The 19,428-nt window shown below is 43.1% G+C and overlaps 3 protein-coding genes across 11 annotated transcripts in view; 2 read left to right on the top strand and 1 right to left on the bottom strand.

The window, feature by feature from the left end:
* Positions 1-2,561, top strand: part of kank1a (KN motif and ankyrin repeat domains 1a) — a 47,677-nt gene extending 45,116 nt beyond the window's left edge. For all 6 annotated transcript variants that reach the window (XM_035638861.2, XM_035638857.2, XM_035638860.2 and 3 more), the window contains 3 exons: positions 776-976; positions 1,100-1,198; positions 1,572-2,561. In XM_035638861.2, the coding sequence (XP_035494754.2) occupies positions 776-976; positions 1,100-1,198; positions 1,572-1,634 (363 nt within the window). In that variant the 3' untranslated portion in view covers positions 1,635-2,561. The remainder of the gene's footprint in view (positions 1-775; positions 977-1,099; positions 1,199-1,571) is intronic.
* Positions 2,562-2,822: 261 nt separating this feature from the next.
* On the bottom strand, positions 2,823-7,881 carry LOC118313439 (cilia- and flagella-associated protein 157-like). The gene is made up of 9 exons (XM_035638865.2): positions 7,631-7,881; positions 6,263-6,534; positions 5,962-6,115; positions 5,594-5,861; positions 5,188-5,309; positions 4,256-4,406; positions 3,954-4,090; positions 3,672-3,815; positions 2,823-3,257 (listed from the first exon to the last, which is right to left on the bottom strand). The coding sequence occupies exons 1-9, from the start codon at positions 7,762-7,764 to the stop codon at positions 3,161-3,163; spliced, it is 1,479 nt and encodes a 492-aa protein (XP_035494758.2). The 5' UTR covers positions 7,765-7,881; the 3' UTR covers positions 2,823-3,160.
* The window catches only part of dmrt1 (doublesex and mab-3 related transcription factor 1), a 28,183-nt gene continuing 16,242 nt past the window's right edge, over positions 7,488-19,428 (top strand). For 2 of the 4 annotated variants that reach the window (XM_047329002.1, XM_035638868.2), the window contains exons 1-5: positions 7,494-7,668; positions 8,377-8,521; positions 10,910-11,144; positions 12,749-12,971; positions 15,110-15,270. In XM_047329002.1, coding sequence (XP_047184958.1) covers positions 8,499-8,521; positions 10,910-11,144; positions 12,749-12,971; positions 15,110-15,270 — 642 coding nt within the window. In that variant the 5' untranslated portion in view covers positions 7,494-7,668; positions 8,377-8,498. Of the gene's footprint in view, positions 7,669-8,376; positions 8,522-10,909; positions 11,145-12,748; positions 12,972-15,109; positions 15,271-19,428 lie in introns of those variants that run through there. The other 2 variants (XM_035638869.2, XM_035638870.2) reach the window with 2 other exon arrangements.

Below are 19,428 nucleotides of genomic sequence, written 5' to 3'. Positions count from 1 at the left end.
TTGTCTCTTTCTGCAATTTATTAATAACTCGGACAAATCAGATTCAAGTCTTCAAAAGGACTATGTATGTTTATCCTGTTGGAGGAAAAATTGTATTTTGGTGACACCAAGTGGTGAAGACAGGTAAACTGCTTCAGGTGGTTTGTGTAAATCTTTAGGATGCAGCAGAGAGTTAAGTGTTTATCTGGACGGAGATTTTGATATTTGGGAGAAAGGTTTTGTATCTGGGTGTTTAAGATTCTGTCCAGCACTTCTGATATGTGGTGATGTTTTTCATTGTCGGTGCGAGCAGGAGGCTGCTTTAGCCAGGGGAAAAATTGTTGATTTATGGCCGTAGCAGGTAATGTTTGTATTTATTATCAAGTTATTTATTGATTAGTTTTCTTATTTACATAGTAGAAAATACAGATCACAATTTTCCAGAGCTCAGTGTAAGACAGTAAAGCACCAAGTGAAGAATTAATGACATTTAACTTTGACTTTCAATCAGGTGGGTCTGAAAATGATCAATAAACAGAAGATTATTAGGTCATTTCTTTTTTAAAATTTTTGATTAATGGTTTTTGAGTCATTTTTTAGAGGGAAAAAATAGGGAAAGATCTTCTGTTCATCATATTTGACATTAAAACTGAGAATATTTGGCTTTTTGAAATGAGCAAAAGGCTCTGGGGAAAAATAACAGAAATGTTTCACAAAGTTATGATGTCAAACAATAATCAATCCATAAAACGGATGCGCGTGTTAATTCATTCGACCCCCGATCTTCTTGTGCCAGGCCGGTCAGACGGGGCTGATGCTGGCGGTCAGTCACGGCAGGATGGACATGGTGCGGGCGCTGCTGGGCCACGGGGCCGACGTCAACGTCCAGGACGACGAGGGCTCCACGGCGCTGATGTGCGCCAGCGAGCACGGCCACGTGGAGATCGTCAAGCTGCTGCTCGCCCAGCCCGGCTGCGACGCCACGCTCAGCGACAGCGTGAGTCACACTGACTTGATTCGTTTATTCCAACGGATTTCATTATTTTTCTATTCTTCTAACGTCCGATTTCTTCTCCTCTTCTTCTTTCCGTCTCTTCGTCGACTTCCTGTCTCCCTTCAGGACGAGAGCAACGCCCTGTCCATCGCTCTGGAAGCAGGACACAAGGACATCGCAGTGCTGCTGTACGCACACGTCAACTTCTCCAAAGCCCAGTCGCCGGTAAAGAGCATTGAATACAACTTTATTCATACACTCCCTTAAAGCACAAATCACAATACAGAAGAGTATTATGGCCAGTCATAAGAAAATAATAATGAGGGGGAAGATCGTTATTATTATTTAAATTTCGTTTACGGCTGTTTTTCGACTTTCATCTCGACATTTCAACTTTATTGTCAAAATGTTAAATAAATAAATAAATCTTCCCCCTCATTTTTTTCTTATGCCTGGCCCTGGTACTCTAACTTATCACAAAATGTTATAATCAGGACTGAATTACGACGCCTCCTTTTCCTCAGATCATGAAAAAAACGTATTAATTCATGTTTTGGTTTCATCTTGACTCATTTAAATTGTTGCGTGTTGTGTTCAGGGAACCCCTCGACTCGGCAGGAAGATGTCGCCCAGTCCCACGCAGAGGGGCATGTTTGATTAGACCCCCCCCACCCCCCACCTCTGTCCAGGAAACGTCCCGCCCCGCGCTGCTATTGGTTCACACTGAACGACGCTTTACCCCCAGCTGGACGAGGGACTCGATCCCAAAAACACCAACCAATCAACCAATGAGATTTCTGGAATTATTATTTTTTTAATTTTTATTATTTATGTGCTCACCTCTGGCCTCCACGAACGAACCCAAAGTGCCCTTTTGAATATGAATGTAACCAAGCTGGTGCCTCGAGTCCAGTCAGTCAGACCAACGCGAGAATCCTTCTTTTGTTTTATTTTTGTTTTTAATTTTTCTCCATTTTAGTTTCTTCCTCCAATTTGACCATTTATATGTTGTTTTTTATTTCTAAAGCTTGATGTTGATCATTCAAGAGCATCAAAACATTTTCATTTGTTATTAATTCTTTTTTTGTTGAGCTCATCAGAGTAGATGGATTGGGGGGAATAATCCACCCTCATGGTTCCTGTATATATATTTCTCGCCTCATCGTCCCGGCGTGTGTCACGCGATAAATTCGTCGACGCAACGTAGAACTGGAGAAACTGTACTTTTATACAAATCCTTTGTATCTATTTAAAAAAAGAAAGAAAGAAGAATCACAGTATTTTGAATATTTTCCTTATTACTACTTATCGATCCATGAAGTTATATATTTATCAAAGTATAGTTTTTAATGCAGATATATGTATTTCATTGTACATAACGGCGGTCATCGTTTAGAGTTTAGTTATTCTCCTTTATTTTTATTTTTTTTGTCTTTGTGTCCAGTTTCTGTCGCTCACTTGTAATATGAACTTGTCCTTCCTCCTCTCGTCTTCATCCCGGTGCTGACTTTCATCCTCAAATGAGAATTGAAGTGCCTGAGACTTTGCCATATAACAATAAACAAACGATTAAAGAATATTAAAAGTGCGTTTCGTATTCGTCTGTGACCCACAAACATCAGGGGGAATTGAACTATGAGTTAGTACGGTGGTGGAAGGTATTAAAGTAGATTTACTCGAGTACTATACTTAAATTAGGATTTTCAGGTACTTATTTTTACACTGAAGAAAATGTATATTACCAAAGAAAACAATAATACGACTTCTTCCACTGCTGATCCAGTTTTTAGAAGACAATGTTATTATCCATCATTTAAGAAAACAAAAAGCTGCAGGAATGAAAAACAGATCAGAATCGTCCACATTTATTACTTAAGGGTCAGAAAACAACCCAGATCATTAAGTGGAAACATGCTCACCAGTGTAAAAACAATCTCGAGCTGCAAGACGACTTGATTGCTGATCTAAAAAGCCGAAGAGTAATGAAGTCATCATCACAAAACTGTTTTTTATATTATAAATGTTACAAACTCATGATCTCACAAAACCTATGAATTTGGCCACTTTGTAAAGGGATTTATCACACGGCATGAAGATAATTTGTGTTTATACAGAATATTACAGATATAACAGTAGTTTCTTTCACATTAAAATGCTCTTCTAGTGTTTTTAAAAATTAGATTTCAGTCATTTCCGTCTGTTGACCAAGTGTCTGAAGGTCTCGAGCCTGATGGCTGAGTCGCTCGGGTGAACGGAGATGGACGTCTTCTGACCGGAAGGTTTCCTGATGAGAGAGAGAATGGAAGAGAAAAAAAATTCCATTACATGTCTATTTCTAAAACAACAAACTGAATTCACCACATACAATTAAAGTGTCACCTGCTGCTGCAAAATCAGTGGAGATTATCACCATTTCTGTTGAATAACGTCCTTAAATATCTACATCACAGCCTCTATGAATTTAAAAGAAGAATTATGAGCTATAGTTGTTTATTTGTCCTGTAAAATGTATATTGTTTGTATAAAAATGCCATAATGATTCCATTAGACAATTCTGTTTTTAAGAAAATGGAAGAAAATGAAGTGTAAGTTCATTAGTGAGTGTATAATTTTTTTTTTTAATTAGTTGATTGTAAACCAAGAATCAACTTTTAGGGGTTTTGGCAAATGTGTACATCTTTCCGTGTTCTTGTCGAACCTGTGCAGAGGCAGGACGAACCCACGTCCCGACCCGGAGACCGAGTGTTTGGGTGGAGGAGACGGAGGAGCGAGGCCGAGGTCTCCCGGCCTGTGACGGGCCGGACGGACCCGGCGGCTCGACGCTGGATCCAGACTCGCTGCTCTGTGAAGACGCAGCAAACAAGAGTGATGCAGACAAAAGATGGAGCCCAGTGCTGCAGCTCGGCTTTACTCCGCTGCCGCGAGAAAAAGAAAATCTGTTTCAAAGCTTTGATTGTGTGAAGTAAAGTGGTTTCATTACCCGGCTGCTGCAGCGTCAGACGTCTGAGGTTCAGCCGGTTCCTCGGCAGAGAAGTTACCGAGCGTGGGTCCGTCCAAGACGACCAGCAGCCTCAGCATCAGCTGCTTCCACGGGACGACGCCCACGTCCGAGGCCTCCTGCAGGGGTCAGGGCCAAATGTCAGGGCGCAGGTCATGACAACGTTTCTCTGATTTCATTCTTCTCTGTTTTCATTGATCTTTAACTTGGGTTTGTTGTGTGCACGTAGAGAACTACCACCCCCTGGTGGTGGGGGTGTATCGACTCGGGGCTCGTCGTTTTACCATCAGCGCTCGTCTGACAGTGACGGCTGCTTCCTGCGTGACGCTCTTCATCCGGCTCCTCATCCTCCTCTCTTCCAGTAGCTCCGCCTCCAGCTGACTCGCCTCAGCTCTGCTTTCCCTGCACTGCTCTGACAGCGAGGCCAGGTCCTGTCTTAATCAATGTATAACAAGGTTTTTTCTCATAAGGGAAATGTTTGTTTTCCTTTTAATACATTTTCTTTGGGGTATTTTTTTATATTTTTGCTTTACAAAATTTGTTCAACATTCTATATATTGTTTTTCTTTGCATCTGTCACCTTTTTTATATTTGTTAATTCTGTTTTTTTCCTTCCCTAAAGGTTTAAATGAATACACAGTATAAAGTCGGACTAGGTTTGAGCGCCCCCTGCCGGTCTGGTTGCATTACCGCATGTTATGACTTCATTACCAGGCTTGTTACCTGATTAACTTTGTACGTCGACCCTCATAAGTCCCATAATGTCTCTCAAGTCAATTCTCATAAATGATATGATCTCTAACACAATTTGCTTGAAATAGTGACCAGTATGATAATTGCACACACTCTCTTATTTAACATCTTTACATGTAAACAAACACAAAATCATGTATTTGACAAGTTACAGTTCATATTAAAATTCATTTATATTAAAAACTATTTTATAATTTTAATAATTTTTTTAATAACAGTGTGTCTGTGAGTAACAACTGTATCTAGTGAAAGAAACACCCTGGTTTAAACAGTCTCTTTTCCCTGTGAAAGAGATTTTTCTAAACCTCATATTTGGAATATTTGTTTTGTTATTGTAAATGTCCCTTCCTTATAGTGGGATGTTTTATCTTATTTACCCTGAACCCCTTTAAATGAACGTGACCTTGGATAAGAGGAGTCAAGGGCACGGTAAGACCTGATAAACTCAATAAACTCTGTAAACCTGAGCGTCTCCGTCCGAGCCAGGGCGAGTTTGTGTTTGGCGTGAAGCTGCCGATGCTCCTGCCTGCAGAGCTCCAGCTCCGTCTGCAGCTGCCGACACTTCTCCGTCAGCTGCTCCATCACCTGGAGGAGGAAGGAACGTCGGAGAGAAAAGTCCCCGGGGGGGGGGGGGGGGGGGACGGACGAAGATAATGTAAATGTTCAGTTGGTGGTGGGAACCAAGAATGGAATTTAACGGGTTAAGTTATTCACCAACCAGGAAACGTTCAGACTGTCATCTCTTTGATCATCATCTCATCACACACGACTAACACGACTGAAATCTAAGATATAAACTCTAAATAGAATAGACTATATAGAATAGATCGATGTCCGTGGCTCGCCATCCTGTCGACTCCTCCTCGTACCTTCTTGCGGACGCAGCTCTTGCGCGACAGCTCGCCGAGCATCTGCTCCAGGATGTCCACGTCCACGGCCAGTTGACTCTTGCGGTCGCGCAGGGCGGCGTTCTCCTTCATGAGCGCGTGGGCCTGCTCGGACAGCTGGCCGCAGCGAGCGCTCGCCTCGGCGTTCTCCCGCAGCGCCCGCCGGGTCGCCTCGGGGACCCTCTGGTCCACCAGGTGGCCGAGCTGGGCCGCCGTGGCCGCCGCGTGGCTCTCCATCTCCTTCTCCAGGCTTCAGGGAACGGGAGAGGGAGGGAAGAGAGAGGCGAGTGAATTGCTGAACTAAAGAGGCCTCGTGACGACTGTTGGGCCATTTAACGCTCAGAACCAACCTCCTCTTCTCCAGCAGAGCTTTCATCTCCAGGCTGTGGACGTCGGCTTTGTGCTCCTCCTTCAGACTGACCAGCTGCTTCTCCAGAGACGCCATGTTGGACATGAGCTGCTCCTTCTGCTCCTGGAACTCCTCCAGAACCGCCAGCCTGGTCGCTGAGGACGAGACGAGGAGACGAGGAGAGGAGAGTCGACATTATACGAAGAGCCAGGGTTAAAATAGTCATCTGACCTTTTCCGTCAGAGCGTCAACCTGCCACAGTTAAGAGCTGAGCTCGACGCCGGTTCAACGTTCAGTCTCACCGAGCGTCCCGTTCTCCCCGGTGAGTTCCTCTATCCGGGCTCGGAGCTCCTGCCTCAGCCGCTCGTGCTGCAGCCGCAGGGCTTCCCGGGCCTGGTCCGAGGCCTGCCGCTGACTCTCCAGGCGCTCCGACAGCTCCTGCGCCTCGTCCTCCTTCTCCAACACGGAGTGTTTCAGATAGTCCACGATGTCCTTTTTCTCTTTCTCCAGGGCGGCGCAGTGAGAGTCCGAGTCCTTCTTCTGCTTCTCTAGTTCATCACACTTCAGCTGAGATCTAGAGAAGGAGGAGGAGGAGGACGGACACCTGAGGCTTGAGGGTTAAGGACAAAGTCTGTAATGATTCGTGTGGTGGTGGAAAAAAACATCAGGTTACATTCGTTTGGGAGATGTATTGAATGACAAAAAAGATTCACAAAAAAATTATGAATATATGGAGCTCACCTAATGATCTTGGATATGTCTAGTCATAAACACTAAACACTGATCACGAAAACTGTGGGTACAGATTACGAAACTGTACGGTTTACGAAGAATCTTGTTACAGATTACAAAATCTGGGTATGAATTTCGAAAGATTGTCGCATGGATTATGAAAACTTTGGGTGCAGATTGCAAAACTGTGGGTACGGAGTCCGAAAACTGTGTGTATGGATTAGGAAAACTGTAGGTATGGATTACGAAAACTGTGGGAACAGATTATGAAAACTGTGGGTACGGATTATGAAAACTGTGGGTACGGATTATGAAAACTGTGGGTACGTATTATGAAAATAGTGGCTACAGATTCTAAAACACTAGATTATGAAAACTGGGTACGGATTACACATGGCTCCTGTCCCCCCCTCTCACCTGAACCTCGGGGGGCTCCGTAGTAAAACAACTACAGAGGGATTAAATATGATTAAATATGATTAAACATGACTGCAGTCTCCTCCTCTACAGGAGTTGAGTTATGGGGCCTCTCACAGGTCTGTGCCCGGGGGCCCAGTGTCTTTAGCTCCGCCCATGTCTGAAACAGGAAACATGGGGAACATCTCAGTCTGTTTTTACTTTGAAAATTATTAATAGCTTTTAGTTCTGTTATTTTAAATCTGTAGTTTCTACTTATTCTAGTTCAATTCGACTTGACAGCCTAGCTAACAACAGACTAGCTAACCTAGCCACAACATGGCGGAAGTGATGCGGAAATGACGTCAAAGTTGCGCGGAAGTGATTTTTTTTGAAGATGAGACTAAAACACGTTTATCCGCTAAATTCAGTTTATTTACAGACACGGATGAACACGTGAATTCTGAACATTACAAACAAGATTGATTTATTCATCGAAAACAGAAGAGCGTCCATCTCGCCGTGACGCCACGGGACGTTACCTCTCCAGCTGCTCGTTCAAATATCGAATCTGAATCAGGTACAACTCCTTCTCTCTGTCGTCGCCAGTCGTCTTCTCCTTCTCCTCCTCCTCCGGTCTGTCGTCCTTCCTCTTCTTCTCCTTCTTTCTGGGCATCGTTGGTGTCCGAGAAGAGGAGTTTGCTCAAAGTTTTCTACGCCTGCGGAGCAACTTCAGCCTGTTGCGTTGTTGCTAGGCAATGCTGCGTTCACGGACTCTTGGAAAAGTTTTTTCCTCTGGTGCTTTGATCAAGAAAAACGATAATATTCTTGTTAGTTTCTCAGTTATTCAACAAATAGGCGTGTTGACTTTATGGTTTTTAATCTGGGGTTTTGACCATATAAGTGATTAATTTGCTCCAATTTATGTGATTTTGCTAAATCTGATTGTACCAGAAGGCATCACCAAATTTGGACAGACCAGGTTGAAAAATTGGTCAAAATTACTCAATAACAAACCAATGTTTAATTATATGTTAACCTGTAACCTGAATTATCGGTGTGTGTTTGTGTGTGTGTGTGGTAGCAGCATTGATTTATAATTCACCAACTACATTGAGCTTTACGTAAATACAATGCCAGCGAAGGCTAATTTGTAACCTCTGTACTGTAATTTTACACTATAAAATGTTATAATATACGGTGTAAATATCTGCAGGTTTGTTCATCTTTATGCATGAGTGTTTAGAATGCAATGATAAAAAATGTTTTAAATATGTCTATCTTTAAGATACGTGGCCCCGAAGGACAAGCTGTACTGTATATACAGTAGCGTCAGCGTTGGATCCACGCTTCAAGCCCCCTGCCCCTCCCGTACGATGAGGCCCCCGTGACAACACGCTCTCCGGACTGATGACTGAAGCTGCTGGTCTGATGTACGCTACAGAAGTGCACCTGCCGGAAAAGAACAAATATACCATTATTGGAATTTCTGGCTTTCATGTGCTGTATATAAAATTATCGTATATTATAATATTTTCTCCAAACTGCTGACATTGCTTCTCCTCCGCTCAACGCCGCCGACCTGCTCAACTGTCTAGAGGACGCTATGTTGCCCTTGTAGTGGTATCTGGTGCTGTCGTATCGGAGTAGTTTTATGAGTACAAGTACATGAGCGCGGTATCGGACCCGATACTCGATACTGGCATCGCTGCAACCCTACTCTGCATTCAGAGTGTACTTCCTGTTTCCATAGATTTTCTTCATGTCATTAAATATCAGCTATATGAAGAGGAAATAACCTCAATGTTTAATAGAAACAATGTTTGCGGCGTCACCCAGCAACCTGTGACAGGGCCAAGCGTGGAGACTAGTCGGACTAATAGAAATGTGTTAAATTGCATACTTCATTACTGCATTTTAAAATCTATCATTATTACCTTGTGCTGTATGGAGGCAATGGCGCGTAGCGGTTATTTATCTGGAGCAGATGATTCAGTGTTGTGTTAAGACGACCTGCTTTTTAATTGGTAAACCCCCCCCCTCCCCACCTCTGCGTGGATTTTTTAATTGGGTGCCTTTGTGTTTCACCTCGCTCCACTCCCCCGTCTATAAATCCACTCCGCTGACTGACTGACTGGTGTGGAGGTTAATTCAGTCTCGGCTCAGTCAAGCCCGGGGGGAATTAATTCACCGTGTAGCGTATCAGCGGTCATGAAAAAAAAATGAGGGAAAAAAAAAGAGCTACAGTAAGTAAATATGTTTTAATAGGTCGCTACCTCGGTTATTACAGAAACATTACAAGCCCGGTGGGAATATATGACAGTGACACCTCTGGCTCTCATATAATCTGAGTGCCATGGACGATACGAGCTGCTACAGGGAGGCACAGCAATATTTAATAATCTACATCAAAAGTAATTCATTTGCTGTGAAGTCAAACAAATTAAACCATAATAATATTTACCACCTAAGTGTTAGAAATCTGTCTCAGCAGCTACACTTTTTTTGTGTTTCTTGTGTGTATCTGGTTTGAAGTTCGGCGGAAACTAAACTTTGACTTTGTAAACTGAAATGTATCTATCTCTATCTATTATCGGAGTGCCACGAGATTCAACTGTATCTCTTGATCTGTATCAAAGTGTTCTGATCAGCTTTACTTTTACACATTAAAGATGACAGTGAACCTCCAGCAGCATCAGATGAGTTGAATAACCGTTAGTTATTACGTTATACGAAAGTTTGATTGACGTGTGTTGCAACACATTATCTAAACAATCCATCTTCATTCTGCAAATGAAACCTGATGCCAGTGGTTGGATGCGTTCAGGGCCCGAGGCCGCATTGCAACCGGGCAAAGTGGACAACTGCCCCATAAACCCCAGTTTTTATACGCCGTATAATTTGTGTCAATGAATCATAGATTTCTTAAAAATTGATACGAGAAATACGAGCGGGTGATCCGCTCTCCATCTTATGTATCCCTGGTCTTGGATGAGGGGAACCTGATGTGTCAGAGTTCAAGCTTTAAGACATTCAACTGTTTTTAGTTGATATTTGTATTGTGTAATATAATGTAATTTAATGTAATGTAATATTGAGTTCATTTTGTTTGTGAATTTGTGTTTTTTTGTCAAATTGCCTTTGTTTTATCGGCGTTTCAAGTGATTAACGCGTAGACGGTTGTATCATTGAAAAATATATATCAACCTTATGTATCGGTATCGGGAATTTTGTACTCCTAGATAACGATATCGGCATCGGGTTCAGCTATTTATTACTTTAACACCAGTCAAAGAAAATCATTGTCAGATGACGAGCTGACCGCGACAGGTTGGTTTCTGGGGTCAAGGGGTCAGGGGGCACAGGGACACAACAACAAGCAAGTTCACATGGAACAATGGGCTTAAGATAAACACCACTACATAAATGATGAAAGTGTTTGAGAAAAAAGAAATGACATGTGATGCCACTGTCCTTCCACAGCTCTCTCTCTCTCTCTCTCTCTCTCTCTCTCTCTCTCTCTCTCTCTCTCTCTCTCTCTCCCCCCGCTTTAAAGTTTGTTTCCTCCCACTGGAGTTTGGGAAAAGTCCCAAAAATTTAAAGAGAGAGAAAAAAAAAAAAGTCATCATCATCATAAGCAGCAGCAGAAGGAGCAGGAGCAGGAGGAGGAGGAGGGGGAGGGGAGGGGAGGGGAGGGCCGGTGACCTTATAGCCTCCAGCCTGGCACCGGATCGGGCTTCAGAGCAGCCGAGAGCAGCCGGGGGACACACACAACACAAGTTACCAAAAAGTCTTTTTTTTATTATTATTATTTCTCCCAGAACAGAGGCCATGAACACGCAGAGCAAGCAGGTGGTGGTGGGGCCGCCGTGCGCCGGGCCTCCCTCCCCGCCGGCCGCGGCCCACAAGACCCCCCGGACGCCCATGTGCTCCCGCTGCAGGAACCACGGCGTCGCGTCGCCCCTGAAGGGCCACAAGCGCTTCTGCAACTGGAGGGACTGTCACTGCCCCAACTGCAAGCTCATCGCCGAGAGGCAGAGGATCATGGCGGCGCAGGTAACCAGCGACACTCCGACTGCTTTCAAAAGAAAGGAAAAGCAAGGGAGGGGACATCAACGTGTGAGGGTTGAGATTCAAGAGATGTAAACGCTGCTGTCCAAGTGACACATCAAACACAGCGGTGTTCACTTTTTTTGGCGGGAAATGATATAGATTCATGTTTATTGTCTTTTTAAACCTAATGTTCATATGTGTACAAACAAACAAACTTGTCAGAGTTAAACCGCAGTTGCATTGTTGTAGCTTCACTTTGGAAACAATGTCCGCGTGTGTTTAGGGATGTTTTTCATGTGTGTATATAAAAAAATAGGCTATAGAATATGTACACAGCGACCTTTTCCCATATTTCGTGATCATAATTTGCTTTCCAACTTTCCAGCAACATTTGTAGGGTTTGTAATTTCATATAGTCTCACTGACTTCGTGTGTTAAACATTAATGTTTTATTCTGGTCAAATTATGTCTGTAATAATTTCCCAGCAGCTTCCTGTGTAACACGTTCAAATGTCATGTCTCGTCCGGCAACAGTCAAATATCCCCCCAAAATATACATTTTACTATCATGTTGCATCAAATTATCACATTTGAGAAGCAGGAAGCTAAAAAAAATTGTCATTTTTGCTTCTTTTTTTTTTACTTTAAAAGCAGTCGTTGATACAATTTTTGACAATTGGACATTTAAAATATTTATAGTTAGATAGATATTCACATTGCTCGTGTTGCTTGTCCAGTTTTCTGAGATATAAATAAGTTAAACACAGCAACAAATATTGGCTTTTAAGAAGCTGGTATCAGGAAAATGTCTGGAACTTTTTTTAATCTCTCAAAAAACTTAATGGATTAAATGAATTTGAATTATTGGAATAATAACACATATCAACTGCAGACCAAACTCTGACCTTGATTATTATTATACAGTGACCGCACCTATATGAGTGTAGTATTGGGTGATCACAGCAATAACACGACATTGACATTAAAACCAGTCCTGTCCCATTAACACTACTTTGTTTTGTATTGATGATAATATCCCCCCCCCCACACACACACACACACATAATCAGCAACTATTTTAATAACTGATATTCCTTTAAAGCAAACAAAAAAAGAAGCTGTTTTCACCTGCCTGTTAAATATAAAGATTCTCTCCTTCTCTCTTTATTATGTGACGGTAAATTTAATGTATTTGAGTGTTGCATTGTTGGTCGTACAAAACAAGACATTTGAGGAGGACGTCTCCTTGGACATTTTACGTTGCGGTCATTAGTAAATCATTGGTTTTAAAAAAAGTAATCCAATAGTCAAATTCCACGTCTTACTGATACATCAAGTCAGCATGGGGGGCGAAGCAACTTTCACAAGTGGACACTGTATAAGTGCGTAGTTTCTGTTGCCCTATCTTTGTACAGTCGATGTAATCACGTTCTAATTGTGTCCAGTTATTATTGTCGGAGCAGGCGGAACGCATGCGTCTGCTCTGCAGCGTCAGCGCGTCCCCGAGAGAAGGCGAGTGTGTGTGTGTGTGTGTGTGTGTGTGTGTGTGTGTGTGTTTTTCTGCCAAGCGGCCTCTTATCAGAGCCGCTTCCCTCTCCTCCCTCCAGGTGGCCTTGAGGAGGCAGCAGGCTCAGGAGGAGGCGCTCGGGATCTTCCGTGCGGTGACTCTGTCCTGCCCCGAGGTGATGGGAAAGAACGGGGCCGGGGCGGACTGCCTGTTCTCCGTGGACGAGGGAGCCCTGATGCCGAGCAGCAGCAGCAGCAGCAGCAGCATCGCCGCCGCCGCCGCCGCCGCCGCCTCTTCTTCTTCTTCTTCTCTGGCTCTCACAGGTGACGACTCACTGTCCCGCCACGCCCTCTTACTGTATGTGTCGCGCCATCGGCCGACAGCTGGTTATTCAGCTGCAACGTGTCCAAACAACAACAACACTTACAGAACCACAATTTCACATAAGTCTGTAAAAGTTGAGTCCACGAAAAGGAGCTTTCAAAATTCAGAAGATGTTTTTGATCAGTTGGCTTTCTGCAGATTGTTGCGGAAATCTTTTGACGTGATTTTTACATCTAGAAAAAGTTAAATGACCAAAAATAGATGTAACAGCAAAGCCCCATTCTGTTCCAGCGGTTCATCTGCTATGACCTCAGGCCAGGAGGTAATGTTTACGCCCCTGCCCCTTTTGTTTGCTCGCCGATTTTTTTTTTGCTATATATATTTGTTTGTCAACAGGATTATGCAAAAACTGCTCCAACAGATTTCCACGTAGCTCGTGGAAGGACGGGTTATGGACCAAGAAAAAAAGAAAAATAGAACATGTCATGTTTTGTCCGGCAAAGGTCAAAAATCCCCAATATATTCATTCATATTCTATCATGTTACCGCAACGTATTGGATCAATTTATCACATTTGAGAAGCAGGAAGCTTTTAAAAAACTATAAAAGTAGTTGTACATTTTAAATATAGATGGATGGATAGATAGATATTAACATTGCTTGTTCAGTTATCCTAGACATTATGCAAAAACTACTCCAACAGATTTCCATGTAGCTCGGTGGAAGGACGGTTGAAGAAAAAAAGAAAAAAACTTTTTAAAAACGTTTTGGTGTAAATCCAGACAAAGGGATATTTTCATTTTTGCTACTTTTCACCCAATTTTCCAGGGAATAATTCATGAATCTCGACGGAAAAACCTTAAATACAAATAAAGATCCCAGATCTAGTGGATTTAAAAGCGGTTTCCTGAGAGGACTGTTGGGTCATTTCCTGTTTCTTTTGATCATATTACTGTTTGTCGTATTGTATTATGTTGTACATGTTGGTTTTTATGGCTGCAGCATGGGTGAAGTGCCCAAGACATAGTTCCTACCTTGTGGGACAATGAAGTTCATCTTAATCTAAATCTGTTAATCTTAATCATCCATCCATCCATTATCTATACCCCTTTATCCTTTAAGGCCTGGATGGTCCGACCTGGGATGCGAAACCCAGAACCATCTCGGTGTGAGCTGCTAACCACCACATCCACCGTGCCGCCCCGGAATCTAAGCTGTTTCCATTGTAAAACAAGCATCAAAAAAATCAAAGTAGATCAGGTGAGAGGAGCGTGAAAGGTCATGCCTTGCCCTCCTCTCTTGTCCACGAGGAGGCTGGAGACAGACAGATGGCGTGTTTTCCCGCTCAGGGCGCCTGATAGCAGATTTCAGGAATGGTGGAACACGACCGTGGTCAAGGCCGCTCACGTCCCGCCCCGTCGTCTCTTCATTGTGGACGAGGGGAACGTCGTGTCCCTTGGCTTGGCAACAGAGAGAAAAACACTGGAGGTGGAGACGGGGAGTCGAGCACTCGGCGAACCAACCGGCGATAAGATGTGAGGGCAACAAATGTCTTCATCGTGGGCTCCAGCGGTGCACAGTGTCTACATTGTGTCGGGCCACGAGCACAGGGTCTGCCTGGGAAGAATGCACGAGTGAAAGTACAGCGGATAATGATGAGTAATGACGATGTGATGGGCTCACCTTTTTTTCTGTGCTGTGACGAAGTCGCGTCAGCGAGCACAGCCGCCGCCGCCGCCTGCAGATGGCGCTGTTGACAGCAGTTTGAGCAAAGGGAGGCAGGACGAGAAGAAAAAATGTGAAGTTCAACTAATATGTCTCGGTTTATTTTTCTAGATCTAGTAAACAACAAATTTTTTTTAACTTGAATAGTTTTTTTAAAAAATTTGTTGATTTCACTATTTCACCAACTACAAGTATCAGCCAGGGGGAAAAAAAATCATAAAAATGTAATTTTTTGGGTTTGCTGTTGGATGCATAGAACAGAAAACACAACAGAAGTTGTAACAGAAAAATTACATCTAGTGCATAATAGCATCTCCAAACACTGACACAATCATCAAATAATAATTCAACATCTGATCCAATCGTTGGTCTCATTGGTGGTCGTCTCCTCTCTGTTCACTCTCCGGTCCAGGGGGTCGCTCGGCGGCGTCCTGCAGCCCGTCGGCCGGCGCAGCCCGGTCCTACGCTGAGGGACCGTCCGACCTGCTGATGGAAACCTCCTATTACAACCTGTACCAGCCGCCATCCTACCCATCCTACTACAGCAACCTCTACAACTACCAGCAGTACCAGGTGACTGACAACATCCAGTGTATTTGTACATATTTACCTCCCCCCCCTCCCCTCCACCATCACCAAATATCAGATTAATGTGTCGGTAATGAAGTATAGTTGTGGAAATTGCTGATTCTGGTCTCGCTTGTTGCCTGGATGAATGTTTGCCTCAGAGAGAGATGGATAAGAAGATTGTTTATTATCTCCAGTTGTGTTCAAAATGCCCTTTTTTACTTGGGCTCATCTGTTATGTTACATTGATGGTTTTTGCATTCAATCTAGTTATATTTGAATGTTATCCATTCTGAATTACAAGATACCAGTCGGCGTGACTTCCTGTTGTCGTGACGGGAGAGCCTCGGAAGTAACGTTCAGACTATGATGAGATTAAAAAAAGAAATCTCAAAAAATAATTTTACAAACTAATTTCTAAGCTTTTGCGGCAAAACTCTAGATAAACATAAAGCACGTGTTGTTGTTGTTGTTGTTACCAGAGAGGATCCTTATATTATAACATAAAGGTTAAATGTGCTTGGTCGTGTGTGTGTGTGTGTGTGTGTGTGTGTTGGAAGTGGAGCTAAGCTGCTTCACGCCACAGAAAGAGGAGAAAAGCCGCTTAGCGACGAGTCACTTTTAGCAGTTACACTAAAAACCTCCTCTTGTCAGTCGGAGCCCTGAAGTGTGTCGTGTGCGTCGCTGCTCAGCCAACAGACGTGATGAAACAAACGTTACTGTATTCGCACCCAAGAACCCCTGGTGTCAAGTGGAAAAAATTAAATTGAAAACTATAAACTTAGCAATCCTTTACAGACAAGGAGACAGTTCTTATATGGTAAAAAAAAAAAAAAGAAGAAAAAAAGCGAGAAGCCACTATGTGACATTGATGTAACACGAGGCAGATGCTTTTATTTCTTTGTTTTCCTTTGAGATGGATGAGTGTGTCAGTGTGATTGGCTTAAGGTATAACGTTGGACACACACACACACACACACACACACAATTATTCACTCAGTCTCTATATATTCATGCTGATTTATGTGTGAATGTATCTCTATTGTGTCAAAATGCGATGAGCTTGTGCATGAAGCAAATGAGATCCATAACTCTCCAGTGTTCTCTGATGAGGTGGTTTGTTTTTCTTTTTCCATTTTTTTTAATGTAGAACGTTTGCTCCCCCCCCACACACACACCACCACCCCAATAGCAACATCTAGTTTTGGGGTCACTGCCTTCGCTAACCTGCCGGCGCACAGCGGGAGCCTGAATTGCAAAGGTTAATGGTATTGTCTGTCGGCGGAGGAGCAAACCGCCATGCCCCGGCGCATGAAGGGGAAAGTGAGCACATTAATGCTAATCAGTTAGCACTCTTTAGCATAATTTAGCCATCCTCCTCTATGATTTATGGTATTTTCAGTGGCGCTGTCAGGCCGAGAGAGGGGGCTACGTGTTATGGTTATTCAAATTCAGGGGACCAATTTATTTTTTATCTATTTTTGTATTTGCATGAAGAGCTGATTATTTGAAGATGAAGAGTTTCAGTGCCACAAAAAAAAACAACAACAAACACAATTTGTACCCGGAGATTTATCGACGCGCGTTTCTCGTAATCTGATAAACATTCGGTTTCCGTCGACACCTTGAGACGTAGTCATGCCGACACAAAGTCTAGCCAGGAGCCGTGAGTAATTATTGGCAGGAGCATTTCACAACACAAGAAAATAACCCACAGATCTTCGTTTGTTATGACCCGAGACAGAGTAATTACCACCACCACCCCGTCTCCTCTACCTGTCCTGAACCTCCTCAGTGTCATGGGCTATGCTCCAGTTTTAAGCGTCACAGACGGAAGTTCTTACCCTCGAGTTACGCAATTTTGGATTTTGTTTCCTCACACAAAGCACTTAACACCCATTAGGTTCTCCGCTCTGCCGAGCGGGCACCCGTCAGTCACTCAGCTCTTTGGTCGTTGACTTTCATCCATCTCGTCAGTTTCTGAAGGTGGCGCCTTTTCCCCCTCCATCATGACATCCTGCGCTTTCATTCTTGTTCTGTAGAACAACTTACGTGAAATGAACGTAATTATTTATATATATCCACATCTGGTTTCATGCCAGTCCAGTGTCTGATGCACAGTTATCTGTTGAAGAATATTTATTATGAGTAATGTTATTTTACGGGCGTCACAATTTGCTCAGTTCTCTCTAGAGCCTGATCGATTCTTCGGTTGGCCGATAATGTCTGCAGATAGGAGACTGTGACAGAGATATCAGTGTCTGTGTGTATGTTAACAGATATGCGCCGATATTACATTTTCTATTATAAAGAATTTATTCAATATTATTTGTATAGTGCCAAATTACAACATACATTATCTTGAGGCTCTAGAAACCCAAAAGTTCCCACAATGAGAGAGCACTCGGCGACCGTGGAGAAAAAAGAAAAAAATCCCTTTTAACAAGAAGAAATGTATTCATTGACAGAACATCGACCACGGCCGGTCGGGGTGAGAGGAGAGAAACCAGGAACATTTGTTTAAAGCTCCGTCAGACTGATTCTTATGACAGTAATAATATGGACACACCCCTGGAAGGAAGAGCCTCTCAGTCTTGTCCACATTGAGCTGCAGGTGGCGTGTCGACATCCACTGACAAATGTCAGCCCAGACACGAGGAGTCCTGCCGCCACCTGGGTTTCAGATTGTGGAAAGGACCAAATGAGTCGGGTGTCATCTGCATAGCTACGGTGCAAAATGGCAGCTTAACTTAAAATCACATGCCAATTTCTTCACCATTGAAAGTTTCAAAAGGCAACTGCTTAAGTAGTCCCTTCCATCAGCAGGAGCCAACCCGGACTGTACCATCCTGCTCAACCACGCCTCTTCTGGAAGCAGGCCAATGGAAGTTACCAATTTACCCTGAATTTAAAAAGGGCATATTGTACAACTCGCACCAAAGCAAACAATGAACGGCTTTGCTTACCACAAACTATACAAAAAACAGCAAATAATTATCTTAAAACCCACCACACCCCCCCTGTACAAATGGTTGCCTCCCCAGTGACATCACTGCTGAGGTCACCGAGGGCTCAAATACAGGAAGTGTTCGAGCTCCTCCCCCTTTTGTTCCCTGGAGCACATGGTGGGAAAGGTGAGTAGCACAAAATAAAGAAAAACTGAACCACTAAACTTAACTAAACTGTACTTGTCTGCTTTTTATTAAATGAAGATCGTACGTGGAATGTTACCTAAGATAATTCAAAACACAAAAAAAATCTGAGAAAGTTTGTCTGCAAGCTATAACTTTGACGCTATGGGTGAAACAAACAATTAGCTAGCATGGTTAAATTATACGCACTATGACAACTGGGGAAAAAAAGTGACAAATGTTCTCATCCACTTGGTCACACTGCCATCTTGTAAATGTGTATATATATATGTGTATATAAATGTATATATATATTTTTTTCTTTTTCTTCCATTATCGCTCAAGTTGTTGTTTTCGCCTCACATTTTGCATTGACTACCTTGGATTTCAGTCGACATCACTGACTATCCTTCAATTTAATTCTAAATCTGGAGACAAACCGACAGTCGTGATTGTCATAATCTAGTGAAGAGCTCTTCTCACTACTCAATCAAAAACCACAAAGGGAACATGGGTTCTTTATCAGTGTATCTACCTCCTGTGCGCTCAGTGGTGCTTGGCTGTCATGCAGGTGGATGATGATGATGATGATGATGATGATGATAATATAAGGGTGGTGTGGAGCTTCCAGACGGGAGATGGTGCCAGATAAGGAGAGACGGGCCCTCTCAGGGGAGGTAAGGAAGCCCCCCCAGGAGTCGGAGAGTTAGCCAGAGGAGTGTATGCCTCGATGTGTGGTATCTTTTTTCTTTTCTTCTGTTAGTTATTGCAAAAAAGCTCCTGTCGTGTTTTTTCCCATCTTTAAATATCACTGAGTTTTTATTCATCTCGATTAGTTATTAATGACTTTCTGTAGATGAGGCTCTGTCAATCGCCTCTGAAGATATTCTGTCAAGAATAACTAGTACACAAGTTCTAGTTGGAGTTGGTTGTGTGGTCACCGTTCAGTATGTTTTTCTATACAGTGGGAAAAACATGAGATGGAGTTTCCTTTTCAGTTATTTTGAAAACCAGTGGCTCGTGGCGCCGGTCA

This window comes from Scophthalmus maximus, chromosome 19 (genome assembly GCF_022379125.1).
Source record: "Scophthalmus maximus strain ysfricsl-2021 chromosome 19, ASM2237912v1, whole genome shotgun sequence".
NCBI lineage: Eukaryota > Metazoa > Chordata > Actinopteri > Pleuronectiformes > Scophthalmidae > Scophthalmus > Scophthalmus maximus.
This window is presented reverse-complemented; position numbering and strand designations above follow the sequence as displayed.

What these genes read in the sequence shown, in the direction of transcription:
- LOC118313439 (XM_035638865.2), bottom strand. Translation starts at nt 7,764, where the DNA reads ATGCCCAGAAAGAAGGAGAAGAAGAGGAAGGACGACAGACCGGAGGAG. An exon ending in TCTGACGCTGCAGCAGCCGG is followed by an intron (nt 3,816 to 3,953) that starts GTAATGAAACCA and finishes GCGTCTTCACAG; the next exon opens with AGCAGCGAGTCTGGATCCAG. An exon ending in TTCGTCCTGCCTCTGCACAG is followed by an intron (nt 3,258 to 3,671) that starts GTTCGACAAGAA and finishes CTCTCTCATCAG; the next exon opens with GAAACCTTCCGGTCAGAAGA.